At 37.8% G+C, this 16,987-nt stretch overlaps 1 protein-coding gene across 3 annotated transcripts in view; it reads right to left on the bottom strand.

Annotated features, from left to right (window-relative positions):
• bcas3 (BCAS3 microtubule associated cell migration factor) overlaps positions 1-16,987 on the bottom strand; it is a 295,046-nt gene that overhangs the window by 256,460 nt on the left and 21,599 nt on the right. For all 3 annotated transcript variants that reach the window (XM_028465308.1, XM_028465307.1, XM_028465309.1), the window contains exons 8-12: positions 14,021-14,128; positions 13,866-13,942; positions 10,381-10,457; positions 8,995-9,078; positions 348-518 (exon numbers count right to left, since the gene is read on the bottom strand). In XM_028465308.1, coding sequence (XP_028321109.1) covers positions 348-518; positions 8,995-9,078; positions 10,381-10,457; positions 13,866-13,942; positions 14,021-14,128 — 517 coding nt within the window. The remainder of the gene's footprint in view (positions 1-347; positions 519-8,994; positions 9,079-10,380; positions 10,458-13,865; positions 13,943-14,020; positions 14,129-16,987) is intronic.

Below are 16,987 nucleotides of genomic sequence, written 5' to 3'. Positions count from 1 at the left end.
TGTTGTAAAAAATAACCAATAAATCCTCAAAAATAACAATTATTGAATAAATTTTGGGGAAAATGATTAATAAGTGATCAAACAATAAGACACGTTTTTCTATTTGTATTAATACATTAATTTACATTTAATTAAAATATAAAGCTTTAAATCATTTAAAAGTGCAGCTAACTCATTTAAATCATTACATATCAGGGAACATCTTATCTATCATAGATGTGTTCTAAACCTAGTATTTACGATTTAAGAAGAACTGGAATAATATAAATGTTGAAAAGTAGGACCAAGCTTCCTTATAAATGTTAGCATGTATGATTGAATATACAGTAAATGTATGGTGAGCCAACCTGTCCCTCTCCAACAACATGCGTATCAATAATGGTGACGACTCCAGGGTTGTAGGGGCTGCGGCGGCTGCTGCTCTGAGGACTGCTGTCCTCATCGGTGCTGGTGGTGGGTATGGTTCCTGCCAGCTGGGTCACCACTTTACCCACCATCGTTAGGCCGGTTTTTAACGTCTGCACACACAAAGACACAATAAATAACACAACTGTACACAGGTAACAAACAATACACTTCACTACAACACGACGACAACAGTAACAGGCTGAGGAACAAGTCTGTGAGTGAGGGGCAATTCAGTTTCAGTTACATCCCCTCCACATGAAAAGACACATGACATAGGAGGACACAGGCAGGAGAACTGTGGGTCACCCCAAGGGCAGCGCCCCGTATTTAGATGAAAAGTGGGAGGACAACAGGAGGAGAGGTGAGGGGAAAAGGCAGGTTCTAAACTGAGTTCCCTATTCAGGAGGACAGTGTAAAACTAGGAAAAACCTCCTCAGTGTACATGCACCAAAAACAAAAACAAAACTCCAGAACATAGCACGTCGGCACGGGGGGGTCAGGGGGAAGGTGAAGGGGTAGGTGGGGGTTTAGGGTGGAGAAAGGAAAAGATTGACAGCCACTGAGGGTGGTGTGGAGGGAGGGTAGACGTAGGTGTTGAAATATAATGCCTTCGCTTCATCCTGATACAGTCAGATGACGTGTGACGACCTTGAGTAGATCTGGTTCAGAAACAAAGTTCCAGGTGGCAGTGGGGGAGGAGGAGGAGGGAGGGGCAGAGCGTCATGTCTACACAAACATTCTTGGTGTGTAGAGACAGCATTGACGACAGGGTTCCTACAGCTTCAGTCAAATTAATTTCCAGACTTTTTAAGACTCTTTAATTGCCATTTGAAATTCAATTGAAGACCAACGTCACAGTAAACACAATGGGTGGGTGGGTGGGTGGGGGGGGGGGGGTAAACACTACATTAATTACATAGGGTTAGGATACATTTTTTTCAGTGTCTCATGCAGACGTGCAACTGGTGGCCCCCACAGTAAACACAGAAAAATACACAAAATAACAGTAAAATACACAAATAAAACACACTAAAATAATCAAAATCACTCTAAAACACACAAAAAAAGAGACAGAAATCTATGAAACAACAACAAAAACACAAAAAAATAAAAACCATTTAGAAAAATCTTCATTGACAGGAAATACTGTATATGTTAAATTTACATTTCCACATATTGTTAAACCATGACGCAGCAACCACGTCATGGTTTTGTAGTTGGTTCCGCTGTCGTGATTGCACAATGTTACAGTAAATTATACATATTTTTTTTAAAACTAATGTTAGCATTTATTTTGAAATGTGAGACTAATTACAATCATACAGTTCACACGGAAAGTATTCACAGCGCTTCACTTTTCCCACATTTCATCATGTTACAGCCTTATTCCAAAAGGCATTAAATTCACTTTTGTCCTCAAATTTCTACACACAATACCCCATAATGACAACATGAAAAACATCTTTTTTAAATGTTTGCAAATTTATTAGAAATAAATAATGAAAATATAACATGTACATAAGTATTCACAGCCTTTGCTCAGTACTTTGTTATGGCACCTTTGGCAGCAATTACGGCCTCAAGTCTTTTGGAATATGAAGCCACAAGCTTGGCACATCTATCTGTTGACATACATAGATGGCTGTACATCTATCGGTGCACAGCCATTTTCAGATCCCTCCAGAGATGTTCAATGGGATTCACGTCTGGGCTCTGGGCCACTCTAGGACATTCACAGAGTTGTCCTGAAGCCACTCCTTTGATATCTTGGCTGTGTGCTTAGGGTCGTTGTCCTGTTTAAAGATAAACCGTCGCCTCAGTCTGAAGTCAAGAACGTTCTGGACCAGGTTTTCTTCTAGGATGTTTCTATACATTACTGCATTCATTTTTCCCTCAATCTTGACTAGTCTACCAGTTCCTGCTGCTGAAAAACATCCCCACAGCATGATGATGCCACCACCATGCTTCACTGTAGGGATGGTATTGTCCAGGTGATGAGCGGTGCCTGGTGTCCTCCAAACATAACGCTTGGCATTCACGCCAAAGAGTTCAATCTTTGTCTCATCAGACCAGAGAATTTTGTTTCTCATGATCTGAGAGTCTTTCAGGTGCCTTTAGGCAAACTCCAGGCAGGCTGTCATGTGCCTTTTACTAAGGAGTGGCTTCCGTCTGGCCACTCTATCATACAGGCCTGATTGGTGGAGTGCTGCAGTGATGGTCATCCTGCTGGAAGGTTCTCATCGTGTTGTTAGTCACCTCCCTCACTAAATCCCTTCTTCCCCGATCACTCAGTTTAGAGGGACGTCCAGCTCCAGGAAGAGTTCCAAACTTCTTCCATTTATGTATGATGGAGGTCACTGTGATCATTGGGACCTTTGAAGCAGCAGAAATGTTTCTGTACCCTTCCCCAGACCTGTGCCTTGAGACAATCCTGTCTCAGAGGTCTACAGACAATTCCTTCGACTTCATGCTTGTTTTGTGGTCTGACATACTGTACACTGTTAACTGTGGGACCTTCTAGAAACAGGTGTGTGCCGTTCCAAATCATGTCCAATCAACTGAATTTACCACAGGTGGACTCCAATTAGGCTGTAGAAACATCTCAAGGATGATCAGTAGAAACAGAATGCACCTCAGCTCAATTTTGAGCTTGATCTCAAAGGCTGTGAATACTTATGTACAAGTGATTTCTTTGTTTTTTATTTTAATAAATTTGCCAAAAATCTCAAACAAACATTTTTAAGTTGTCATTATGGGGTATTATGTGTAGAATTTTGAGGAAAAAAGTGAATTTAATCCCTTTTGGAATAAGGCTGTAACATGATGAAATGTGGGAAAAGCGAAGCGCTGTGAATACTTTCCTTATGCACTGTAAAATCATACTTATTATGTGTTAAAATTTAAGACTTTTGAAACATTGATTTAAGACATTTTAATGACTTATTGTAAAATGAATTAATTGAATGCCTTTTAAGACTTTTTAAGGATAAGCGGGAACCCTGGTTCTACACATTTTTATCAAAGTGTGATTTTTGTCTTCTGTGAAAAATGGAAAAAACAACTTTACGCTATGAAATGGAAAAGCAATATGACCATTTTCTTCATTTGTCCCTCTTTATTTAAAACATGACACTGAAACTGCATCATATGATCACATCACACAATTTACAAAATATTACGGTTCACGTAGTGATCATGTTCTCCTGTGACTGTAAATAAATACAGAGTTTCCTCTGAAGTGTGTGACCTGTTTACACAAGAACGCTTTCTAATGAAAACGCTAAACTTTTGTTGCGTTTTTTTGTCCGTTTACGCGGCAACTGCGTTTTGGTGCTTGACAACTGTTGGTGTGTTTCACTCTTTGGAATTTAACTGAACTTCTCCAATACAGTGTTGATTTATTTCAGCATCACTTGGATCAGTGGAGACATATTTCATTCTGACCAATCACAGAGCTGCACTCCTACTTAGAGCTGCAGATATTTGGCTTCATTTATCTATATTTAACACAGACTGGTTTGACTGGGTTTAGACGCTGCACAGTGAATGAATGGTTCGACAGATGCCTTCAAGAAACTAGGAAAATTTTTTGAACAATTTGAACCCATTTTTTTTGCTTATTTTTACCCTTTTTCTGCGACTCCACCAAACCTTCCATTATTTAATCTATTTTCATCACTTTTTCTTGCTATAATTTTTCTCCATGTAATGCATTTTTGCTACATTATTCCCATACACTTCTACATGACATTTAATTGCATTTATTGCACATTTCTTTTCCACTTTCAATACATTTTCAGCACTTATAAACCCTTTCCACCTCTTTTCCAATAATGTCACATATGTTGACTTTTCACCATATTTCATGATTAATTTTGCCAATTCAACCACATTCACAATTTGTCATGCCCATTGTTTGCCAGTTTAAACTAATTGAGTTTATGCCCACTTTTAATTTGAAATTTTATCAATTTCTGTGGTTTTTAAAATCCACTTTAATTACATGTTCAGCACTTATAAACCCTCTCCACTACTTAATGTCACATATGTTGATCCATTATTGTCACTTTAAATCTCTTTTCACCATATTTTATATTTATATGTGCCAGTTTAAACTAACTCTTCCAACTTTTTACATTTTAAATGACCCACACCCCTCCTCCCCCATTTCTACCACTTTAAAGTCAAAATTGACAGTTTAAACCCCTTTTTACTGACTTCTCTGTTTTTATCCACTCTATACTTTTATCCACTTTTAAAAAATTTCTGTGGTTTTTAAAATTCCATTTCACCACCTTTTCCATCATTTTTGGTCACTTTGAACCTGTGTTATCTGTAATTAAAACCAGGATTTCCATCTTTAAGATGACTATAATAATAAAAAACGTTCCTGGATAACAGTGGATATTATTCAGATGAATAAATAAATGTGGTTATCACAGATTCATAGAACAATGGACCATCATTTTACTGACTTTATGGATGGACCCCAAAAATCTCTCCCCTTTATTCCCACTTATAGATGGTACAGTGTGTAGGTCCCCGGTCTCTGGAACCTCCATTTTGGGGGTCGTGTGCTGAAAAAGTTGAGAACCACTGACTTACAGTAAAATAAATGCCATAAATCACATTCTGTCAACTGAAAAGCTAACATGCTAGCTTTTTAAAGTAAAGTAAAGTAAGGACAGAGGCCAACGAGTGAAGATTTTAATGGGAAACACTTTGCGTGGATGTGTCCACATGTGCTAAATCATCAGTTGGGGCGTTTGCGTCAAACATATCTGTTGCATGGTTGAGAAAAATGGATAATGCTGCTTAAGTGGCGTCTATCTTCACCTACTTGACTGTCTTAGCCTAATGGAGTGCAGTGCATGACTGTGTGTGTGTGTGTGAGTATTTAAGGAGCCCCAGAGAGCCGAGTCCAGCATTCAGACTGTGCGTCCCTGTCAATACAGCGTGGCGCCTTGCATTTGTCTGCGGATTAGCTACTGTATCACTTTGGCTCTTTATCTCCAGCACCCTGCTCACAAAGTGTTGATTGCACAAGCTGTGTGTGTGTGTGTGTGTGTGTGTGTGTGTGTGTGTGTGTGTGTGTGTGTGTGTGTGTGTGTGTGTGTGTGTGTGTGTGTGTGTGTGTGTGTGTGTGTGTGTGTGTGTGTGTACATGCATGTATGTGTGTGTAATGCAGTAAGAGCCATCAATTATTAAGGGAGGTGTTTTGCTCCTAATTGGTCAACACTAATGTGTTTTCTAATCACTTCCATTCTGGAGTTCTTAGTGCTTGTCTAACAGTGGACTATTGATTTTCTACGTTCACAGAGCGTTCTGAATATAGATCTACTGACTGCTGTTATAGACACTCATACACAGTCTAGTGCCGCCATCGTCCTGTAAAGCAGCAGCACTTTCACACAGCACAGCTTTTATTTGTTTAATAAAATACTACTTTGTGATTTTAAGTCAAAGGTTATAAATTACAATTTAAAATTACCGTCTGCGATTAAATATTATATTGGCCTGGGACTGATTTAATTCAGTGACCAGATTAGTGACTTTCTTCAGTTTGTTCACTTTATGTTTTTGTAAATTAATAAAAGCAACAATTTTTTCATAATTTACATAAAGGGGTGGACCTACTAAAGGTTAACGGTTGTAAAAACATGAGCAAACGACACTACGTGCGCTGATAAAGGGTGCAAACATTTAGTGTGTTTGCCTCTGATGAATAATATGTAATGTGGGCAAATCAGCTGTGGAGAAGAAAATATTGGGAGAAGAAAATGTAAATAAATGAATGCAGTACTTGCAGTCACATTTATTAAACCTGGAGCTGTGTGATAATGGACAGAAATAACTTAAATGTGACCGAAAATGGTGGAAAAGGTGGTGAAATGGAATTTCAAAAACCACAGAAATTGGTTAAAAGTTGCAAATTAGGGTGGGCAAAAACAGAGAGAAAAAGTGTTAAAAAGGGTTTAAAGTGTCAATATTGGAACAATTACTTTAAACTGGCAAATAATGGGCATGACAAATCATGAATTTGGTTAAATTGGCAAAAATAAGAATGAAAATTTGGTGAAAAGAAGTTAAAAGTGACAATAATGGGTCTTCTGCTCCTCGACAAAGGCGGTCACATTTTCTCTGCTCCCTCTCTCCCACCTTTATCTGTCCTTGCATGTGCTGCTACTTGTTTTGTCTGGTCTTGTGAATCTAATAGGAGCCTTTCTCTACATCTCTATCCAAAACCAAAATTATGGAATTAATCAGTTGGTCTCTCAATGCAATGTTTTCGCCAACAAGAATGGGCAGTGGTGAGCCCGCCTGTCCGAACGGTACGTTTGCGGCAGGATACGCGCTCAACTCTTGGAACAAGTGGCAAGTTGTGTATCTGTCAATTCTTTCCATAGAGGACGTGGAAAACATCTACATGATTGGAATTATGTAGATAATTCCATGCTGCTGATTGGAGCTGGCAGCTTTCTGACCTAACACAGAGTCCATATTACGTTGGCAGCTGTTATAGGAAGGCTGCCAGTCATTTCTGATGAATAGAGCAGGGCTCTCAACACTCAGACTCATGTGATGAATGATCTCAAAATTAAGCAGGAGGCTACTTTGGAATGTTTGTGCTGAATCCAACTTGGAGAAGTTGAATGCTCGGCTGCAAGTTAAGACCACCTTATTGGATTACTGCTGGAGACAAGGACTATAGGCTATCGAAATTGAGCTAGCCTGAATCGAAAACAAATCACTTATCATTATTGGCTCCCAAAGCCAGGCGTCAAAGCTGTCTCATCTATCCAGCAGGATGTTGTCCTCTTCTTCCTCCCCCACCGCCACCTGGACCTTTGTTTCTGAACCAGATCTACCTAAGGTCGTCACACGTCATCAGAGTGTATCAGAATGAAGCGAAGGGATTATATTTCAACGCCTTTGTAGGCCCTCCGTCCACCCTCCCTCCCCCCAAGCTATAGGAGAGGCGAGTGAAGCACCCACAAGAGGCTGCATGCGCGCGCCCCCCAGCGGCAAACAATCATTTCCTTTTATCCAACCCTCAACCCCCACCCCCATAAAGGAGCACAGAGGGGGGACCTGCCTGTTTCTCCTCTTCTTACCTCATGTTTTCCACTGTTATCCAAGTAACGGGCGCTACATTAGCGGCGACCCACAATCCTCTCCACTCCTGTCCTCCCATGTCATATGTGATTGTCTTTTCATGTTTCTTAGATGTAACTGAAATGCAAATTTCCCCTTGAGGGGCGAATAAAGAATATCTCTCTCAACATATGTGACATTAGGTGGAAAAGTGGTGGAAAGGGTTTATAATCGTGAAAATGTGCAGAAAAGGAGATCTGATAAAGAACTGGCAGATATGAGAGTAATGTAGCAAAAAGTGTTAAAAGAAGCAAAAATATGGCAAGAAAAAATTATGGGAATAAGTTAATTTATGGCAAGTTTGGTGGAGTTGCAAAAAAAGGGTAAAAAAGGGCAATAAATGGGCTCAAATTGTTAAAAAAGAATTTTTAGTTTCTTGAAGGCATCTGGAGACCACCTGCCAGTGTTCCTGTCACTTCTCCATCATATTTCAATACCTTTTCTGCACATTTCTGCTTCTATGTGCTGAAGAGTGTTTTTTTCCTAATCCAAAATTGTGCCCCCATACTAAAGGGGTATAGTTTGGGACCTGCCTTTTTTCCCTCTCTTCTTACCTCCTGTTTTCCACTTCTCAGTTAAGAAATACGGAGTTCTCCCGTCCCTGTCCTTCCATGTTATATGTGATTGTCTTTTCATGTTTTTTGGACGGGATGAAACTGAAACATAATTCCATTGCTCTGTAACTTGTGCAATGACAAATAAAGATTGATTTGAATTGATGTCACATATGTTGACCCATTATTGTCACTTTAACCTCTTTTCACCAGATTTCATAGTTGTTTTTGCCAATTAAAAAAAAAAAAACTCATTCAAGATTTGTCATGCCCATATTGGCCAGTTTAAGTTAATTCTTCCAATATTGACATTGAACGCTTTTTACCACTTTTTCTGTCTGTTTTTGCCCACTACAACTTGTATCTTTTACCCAATTTTTGTGGTTTTTAAAATCACATTTCACCACCTTTTCCACCATTTTTGGTCACTTTGAACCTATTTTATTAGTGATTTCCATCTTTAAGATGACTATAATAATAATAATAATAATAATAATAATAATAATAATAATAAAAATAATAATAATAATAATAATAATAATAATAATAATAATAATAATAATAATAATAATAAACGTTCCTGGATAACAGTGGATATTATTCAGATGAATAAATAAATGTGGTTATCACAGATTCATAGAACAATGGACCATCATTTTACTGACTTTATGGATGGACCCCAAAAATGTCTCCCCTTTATTCCCCCTTATAGATGGTACAGTGTGTAGGTCCCCGGTCTCTGGAACCTTTATTTTGGGGGTCGTGTGCTGAAAAAGTTGAGAACCACTGACAAGTAGAAACTTCTTTTTATTTTGATCAAACAAAATGAAACATTTTAATTTGAAATAATAATAAAAGGTAAAAAAAAATGACTTACTTTAGCAGCACTGATCACCGTTGCTGTATATGATTGTGCGTTTTCCCCACAGGCTCCTCCCCAAGACTGGTGACATCTGATCAACTAGAAGAAAAGAAAACAAATATAGCTACAGTCAGGGGGCAATTGATAATAACATTATAATTATAATTATAATAATTAGTTGTAATCATAATTGAATTGTAATTGAGTCCAGATAATTGACTTTGTAATTGGAATTGGAATGGAAATTCTATAAAAACTGTCAATTGTCAGTTGCACATTTGTTGTTTTTATTTCTGCTACTGTTGTTATTTTTCTACATTTTTGCATTATTATCCAATGTTAGTATTTATTTTTGTTCTCACATTGTGTTGCTGCAAATGTGAATTTCCCATCTGGGGATTAATAAATGTGTATTCTATTTTATTCTATTCTAATTACAATTTATCTAAACGCAAACTGGGGAACCATGTTACAGTTCTATGTCTTACACATGTACGTAGTTAACAATTATTAAAATATTTTCATTACTTCCCACTACCTGTTTCCACTAACATTTAAAAAAAATTATTTAATCTATATATATTAATCTAAATATTTAAATCTAGGGCTATACTGACAAAAAAAGGCTCAGACGCCCACACTAAAAATATTAATCCCAATATATTTATTGATTATGAATCCTAACAAGGTAACCAAGAGATGAAAAACTAATGATAAATAATATGTATTAGCGTATTTTACAGCTGATTTAAGACATGAGTCAAACTGACCTGTTAGCATTAGAGAGGCTAACAGAAAGCTAACACAAGAGGAAGGTTACCTTTAATAAGGGTTATTTATTAAATATGGATAAATTGCAATTGAACTTTAGTAATTGAGAACGTAATTTTAGTTGATTTACAGGGGAAAAATAATAATTGTGCTAGTCATCGTCATAATTGAATTGTTATTGAACATGAATAATTGAAAATGTGTGTGAGTAACTGACACATTCACACCAACCCTAGTGCACGTGTAGCGTGCACTGTAAGCAGCTCCTCAAGGGGAATAAATGCCCAACGTGTTATTCAACAAGTGTGAATTATCATCCAGATTCACTTTCTCTGTTTACCTCGCACGCACGCACAAACGCACACGCACACGCACACACACACACACACACACACACACACACACACACACACACACACACACACACACACTACTGTAGTGTCAGTGAGAGATTAACGGGAGGATTAGCATCAACAAATGTAGGACACGCACATTCATAAGCTTTTGCTTCCGCCTGGATCTCCTCAGCTATTTCACGTGTAATTAAAAATAATAAAATTAGATACAGTGTGTGTGTGTGTGTGTGTGTGTGTGTGTGTGTGTGTGTGTGTGTGTGTGTGTGTGTGTTACCCGGTTCTCTGCGTAAGCCAGCCAGCGACTCCCCAGCGCTATGGGGTTGAAGTTGGGGCCAGGGCAGGGATAGCAGCCTGAAAACACACAAAGATGGTTCATTTTGGAGAAATAACGATGCAAAAACAATATTAGGATGTCCACCTACACTACAGTTTGAAATTAGAGAGTCAGATTTATGACTTTTTTAGGCTACAGGACTCTAAACGCCCTCACTTTGTTCTTCTTGTTGTGTACACTAGTTAAAACTGCTACTCCTCTGTTATTCGTCAACGGATCGGGATAAAATTTGGTAGCTATAATCTATGGATGTGTACGCATCAACACTCAGAGCCCGATTTTTGAATTAAGGCCCCCCCCAAAAAAAGAAAGCCAATTTCTCATATATTTGCGAGTCAAATATTAGAACAGTTGGTGGTACCAAATCATTGGCACATACCAATATATAAATGGGGCCCATTACTCCGTATGTGCCACGGGGGCGCCAGGGGGTCCCCGGGGGCCCCATTTTTTTACTTATTGGAACCGAGTCATTTGACCGAATTCTCGCGGAGATGTTCCGCGGGCCCAGCCGTAGTTCATTCAAACTTGTTTAAAGGCACACCGTGGAATTTGTGACCTAAAGAGTTGACACATATGAGTAATCTTAAATGATTCCTCAGGCCAATATACAGCGTGTGACAGTATCAATGCACTGGGCGGGGCTTCCCTCTTGAAATACCGACCATGTAAGTTTGGAGAGACGGACCGTCTTTGGCCAGGTCATGTGACCTAGAGAATGCCTAGAGAACGTTTCTCTTTACGACAGTCACGTGACCACAGACTCGGGTATACTCATTGGGCTAAAAGGCTTTTGCTACTATTTTTCCGCCTGTTTGACTCTTGGTCATGGCCGAAGCGAGCAAAAACTTTAAAACTGCTTCTGAGGAGACTAAAAAGACGCCACAGAGACCCGGCCCCCTCTGCCAACCCGCCTTCTGCCTGGCGCCAGACACCGCCCCACGCATGCCGGGTCGCCCGCTTCCCATCCGCGGCAACCCCCGACAACAGGGGCCGATGAAGGCGGCGAGGCCCGGAAGTAGGCTGCTCCTCCAGCAACGACGCGAGCCCAGCCCCGCTTCGCACCCCAGCTCGACCGACCCAGCCCTTAGAGCCAATCCTTATCCTGACGTTACAGGTGAACTACTGTCTGCATACACAATCTAAAGACAAGGAAGGCTGGCCCCACTGACTGTTTGGGGGTTTTTGCAACAGTGCTGCAGCGCTTGTGGCCACTAGGGGCGCTTGACGTGATTGTTACATGTCTAGTGCCCCTAGTGGCCAAAAGTTACACTGTGTGCCTTTAAAAAAGAAGAAGAAATGAATAAAATGTGAGTCTTCTCTGCAAAATATATCTTGTAAATAAAGCGAAAATGAGTCTAATCAAGCTAACAGAATCTATAGATTCTCAAAATCCAAACAAACACTGACACTAATTCTAAATCGATCCTGATTGGACAGTCTTAACAGATTAAAAAGACGTGTCAATATTTGTCTATGAGGTTCTGAAATCATCCCTTACATTTTTTATTCAATTTAAAAATATAGCTGTATCAAATATTTCTCAAAAACTATCCCCCCTCACACCATTATTTATCCTCACACTTAATCAGTTTCATTTTGCTGAAGTTTTAATAAGCCTTTTCATACTCTGGAACTGGGGGGGTCATAGGTCAAGAGGGATATAAAGTAAACAAGCTCGTTCATCACGTTGATATTTCCATCCTAACAGTGTTTGTAATGTTATTCCACAGATCGTTAGTGTTTTAATAGTGTTTATATTATTAATATTACACATATTCAGGCTCGAGGAGGGACCAGGGTTTTCTGCTGATTTCACTTTCGGCCAATGCGATGGGAGCAGCTGAGCAGCAGTATGGAAACAAGGGCAGTCCTCTTGCTTCCACACAGATGACCCTTCCTGGATGAAAACACCGACTACCTGAGTCTCCAGCGGGTGGAGTTCGGACTCTAGCCAGGAATGATGCACGTATCTGAGCACTTTATAAAACCGATGATAGAAAGGTATCAAAGTGACAGACCTACTGTTTCCACACTCCTTCTCCCAAGCTTTTGACTTATGATTGTTGTGTATTTTTTTCTGTATTTACCTTTATTATTGTTTCTTTTTTGATTTGTGTAATTGTTTGAACAACTGTAAAGTTTCTTTGAGTTTTCGAAAAGTGCTAATAAATAAAATTTATTATTATTATTATTGATGGGACAAACGTTATTTCCGAGTGTGAAAAGCACAGTATGAGTTCTCACTTTGAAAAGGTAATTTTACCAGGCACACCATTCACTAACCAGGTCCATGATTATTTTCATCAAGATATTATTTTAATTACATTTACCAATTTGTTTTTTCCTTATCTGCACATGCTGTCAAAGGTCAACACTACAAAAAGTGCAATTATGAGACAGCAATGCATGTTTTGTTATTGCAATGAAATAAATTGATTTATTTTATTGCTTAATTGTGACCATCACCAGCCCTCCCTAAGGAAGGGTAAGAAACACTTTATTATAGGGAGGATATAAAAAGGGAGAGCAGTGTTACACCTAGGTGGAGGGGGAGGGGAGCAGGGAGGAGAGACTCAAGGTAGGATATACAGTAGAAAGGGTGGGGAAGAATAGATTATTTTACAATGAGAGTGAGATGTGATGTTTTAGTTGTGTATATTGTGCTTATTATGTTGTGTAGTCAAGCCAGTATAGTGACAAGTGTGAAGCTTAGGTATAATGGTGGTGGCTGTGGACAGAGAGAAGGAGTGAGTGGTAGTACCTAAAGCAGGTATTTGGGATCAACGTGTCTAAAGTTAAGCCCAGTATGAGTTTTATCCCACATCTCAAGGCGTGCCGGTGCATCATAGACCAATGTATGTGCAAAAAACGCTACTGCAAACCCAGGAACTGCCCCGGGCCCGCAGATGCAGCCAGGACACCCCCCCCATGGCCAAGCAGCCTAAGATCCCAGGGTGAGAAGCAGCCACCGCCCCCTACACACACATCCGAGAAAGCCCCAATTTACAAATTTGAAGGAAGTGCACAAGATGGACACTAAACAGGTCGATAAGTGAAACAGCATTGATCAGCTGATTGATCACTGTTTAAAAATGTTTAGCTCGTGTGCAGCATTAGCTTTAGCAGCTAACTCAGCTTTTATGCCTTGGAAACTGATACCACGTTTCCACAAAAAAGTCTTTGAAGGAATCACTGCTCTAGCGGTAAAATAATAATAATAATAATAATAATAATAATAATAATAATAATAATAATAATAATAATAATAATAATAATAATAATAATAATCTCTGTCAGACTCGTAAACAGCCAAGGCCAGTTTCTCCCTCTTGACCTTTGAACTCACGCGAGAACTGAACGAGAGCGAGATTTCGTGAAAAGGTTTATTCTGAAAATGATTTCAACATCTTTGTATGACTTACTTGTAACAAAGAACTTCTTTGTGAAGGTGCAACTGTCAAAAGCAGCGATCTTTTCCTGGAGACACACGACTAAAATACTGGAACAGGAGAATGGAACGTTTAAAATAATAAAAGATAAAGACAGACTGATGTTTTTAAGGCGTGTGTTAACGTACTGTTTGTTGCAATGGAGATCGTAGATGGGAGTCTTGAACTGAATGGATTTCACCATCTCACCTGTCCTCAGAGAGTAGAGGTCAGCACAGAAATAAGCAGGACTGGACCTGGAAACCAACAAATGTGCACGTCACGCATAAAGCTACATGTACGGTTTCCTCATTTTAACATGCTCTGTATCATCTTCTCCAGGGTTGGGCTCAATTACGTCTTCAATTACCCATGTTTAATTACAACACAATTAAGATTACATTGACCAGCATTTTTTCCAATTACAATTATTATTACAATTATTATTTTGCCGCTGATAGTCAAATATAATGACATTCTCATTAAGAATTAAATTACAATTAATCACAATTACCGAGTGTTTAATAAATAATCCCTTAAAAGTAAGCCTTTCTCTTGTGTTAGCTTTCTGTTAGCATCTCTAATGCTAACGGGTCAGTTTGACCCATGTCTATAATCAGCTGTAAAATACACTAACAAATATTATTTATCTTCTAATAAGTTTCTCATCTCTTGGTTACTTTGTTAGGATTCCTAATCAATGAATATATTGGTATTAATATTCAGTATATCCTTCAAATTTATTTATTTAAATGGTGAAATGATTCTGAAGAAAACTAACAGGTAAACTTGATCCAAAACATATTTTAATAATTAATAACTATCTAAGTTTAGGTCAGAAAACTGAAACGTGGTTCCATAGGTTTGCGTTTAAAAAAACTACAATTGACAGTTTGTCAATTATCTGAGCTCAATTACGATTACAACAGCAAGAGATTTCTTCCAATCACAATTACAATTATTACATAATAATTGTATTAATTATCAATTACACAATTAGAATTATATTTGACTCCAACACTGGTCTTCTCATTACTTTAGGCTAATGTTGGTATTATAAACTCATTAATTTAACACATAAACACACACACCCTCACACTCACACACACACACATACACACACACACACACACACACACACACGCACACACACGCACACACAATAAATAAATAAATAAATAAATAAATAAATAAATGATGAAATTGTGTTCAGAACAACCTAAGAATGTTTGACCAGAGAGACGAGCTTTGATGTAAATTTTCTGTGTTCAAAACAGGGGACGGGACTTAGATAAGCAAACTGCTTCTCTCGTCTCCTTTTTCGGCATGGACAAAAAGAAAAAAAAAAAAAAGTGAATGTAACCATGTCGGAAATAAACTGAATAAATAAATAAAATAAAATATATAATTATGATGATAAAAGAGCAGAAAATATCCAAGGAATAAACAAATCATTAGTTTATCATTTACAGCATGTTTGTTTATTAATGTGCATTGTTCCTTTTAAATACTCAATAAATGTAAATAAAAGACCCAAAAATGTATAGAAAAATATAAAAAAACCATGACAAAAGGAAGCAGATAAATTCTGATTGACTGACTGGATATTAGGGGTGTACGTTACCATGATTCTGACGATACGATACAATTCACAATACAATTTATCCCAGTACTAAACAATACGATATATATCGGAATATCAATAATTACATATTTCAACTTTACAAGTAGGAAAAAAATAATAATAATTAAACTTGTGAGAACAAGTGAATGGTAACTAACTGTAATTCAAGAGCAAATATAAAAAAACAAGTGGAATATTTATCAAACTGTTGAATAAAATTTTTCAAAAAAGTTAACTTTTGCTTCAGTTCTTAAATTATTTAAAAACGCAACCACATATATCTATAAAAGTGCAGAGTATGTTTTATCAAAATAAAAGTCATTGAGGAGTGACTAGTTTAATAAGGTCTGATGGTGCGTTCACTGACACCTAGTGACCACAGGGTGATTACGTGCTATGCTAATGTTAGCCACATTAAGTAGTTTTTTTCTTTATAAAACATGATTAAAAAAATCAATTTGAACATTTTTTGGATAGATACAATAATTGCGCAGTGAAATATCTCGATATATTGCCAAATGGATCTTTTCTTACACCGTTACTGAGTGTTCATGAATTTTTATTTGGTCTGGAAAATTCCATGACAGTAATTTAACATGACGCTTGTTTTCCAAAATTAAATTAAATTACATCCTAATAGTAAAGTATTGGCAGCGTTGCATTATTAGTATTTTCACAAAACAATAAAAGGGAATTTGATTTTTATTCCAAAAATTATAAATGTAAAGTTTTTTCTACTTGGTGAGCAATTTAATTTTCTTATCCCAAAAGTATTATTGTCAGCTAAATGTGTAATATTTAATAAAGCAGAGGTGACACATTGGTCAGGGTTTGTATTTTATTTTAGGAGCTAAATCAGAAGCACTTAGCAGAGCAGAGGCTAAAAGCCGCTGGTAGACACAATCAAATTGAAACCTTTTAAATGCTTTACTGAAAAACTGAAGAAGAAAAAACCCTCATGACTGCTCTATGATGTCAAAAAAATCATCAAAAGGTTCAATTGCTTTCCAACAAAAGCATTTTAACAAATGACTGGCTTCTAATGGAGACCATACAGGCTCAGATGTAATCAGATTACCCCGTAACTAGGGATGTTGGCACAGGTTGAAAGCAAAGCTAAATCACAATTACCGTTAGAGATTACGGCGGGAAGTGGGACTTTCCAACATGTTGAGGTGACACTGAGCACCCTGGAACATATCGGTAACAGGACTATTAAGATCAATTCATCAATTACTATTACTCAAACAGAGACGCTGGTCTGAGGCAAGACAAACTGGACCATGTGACATGGTGGAGAAACGCAGAAAAAACACTAAATGCACATCCATTGCATTACGTGTAGAATGATATGGGAGAAAAAAATATATATATACAGTAACTTTATTGTTTACACATACAAACATTAAACAAAAACACAAAATGACAATAAAATTTCACAAAATAATATAAAATACAAAAAACAAGTGAAAAACACAAAATTACAGTATTA

This window comes from Gouania willdenowi, chromosome 13, assembly GCF_900634775.1.
Source record: "Gouania willdenowi chromosome 13, fGouWil2.1, whole genome shotgun sequence".
In the NCBI taxonomy this organism is placed as follows: domain Eukaryota; kingdom Metazoa; phylum Chordata; class Actinopteri; order Blenniiformes; family Gobiesocidae; genus Gouania; species Gouania willdenowi.
Note: the sequence above shows the minus strand (reverse complement) of the source record. Positions and strands in the feature narration are given on the sequence as shown.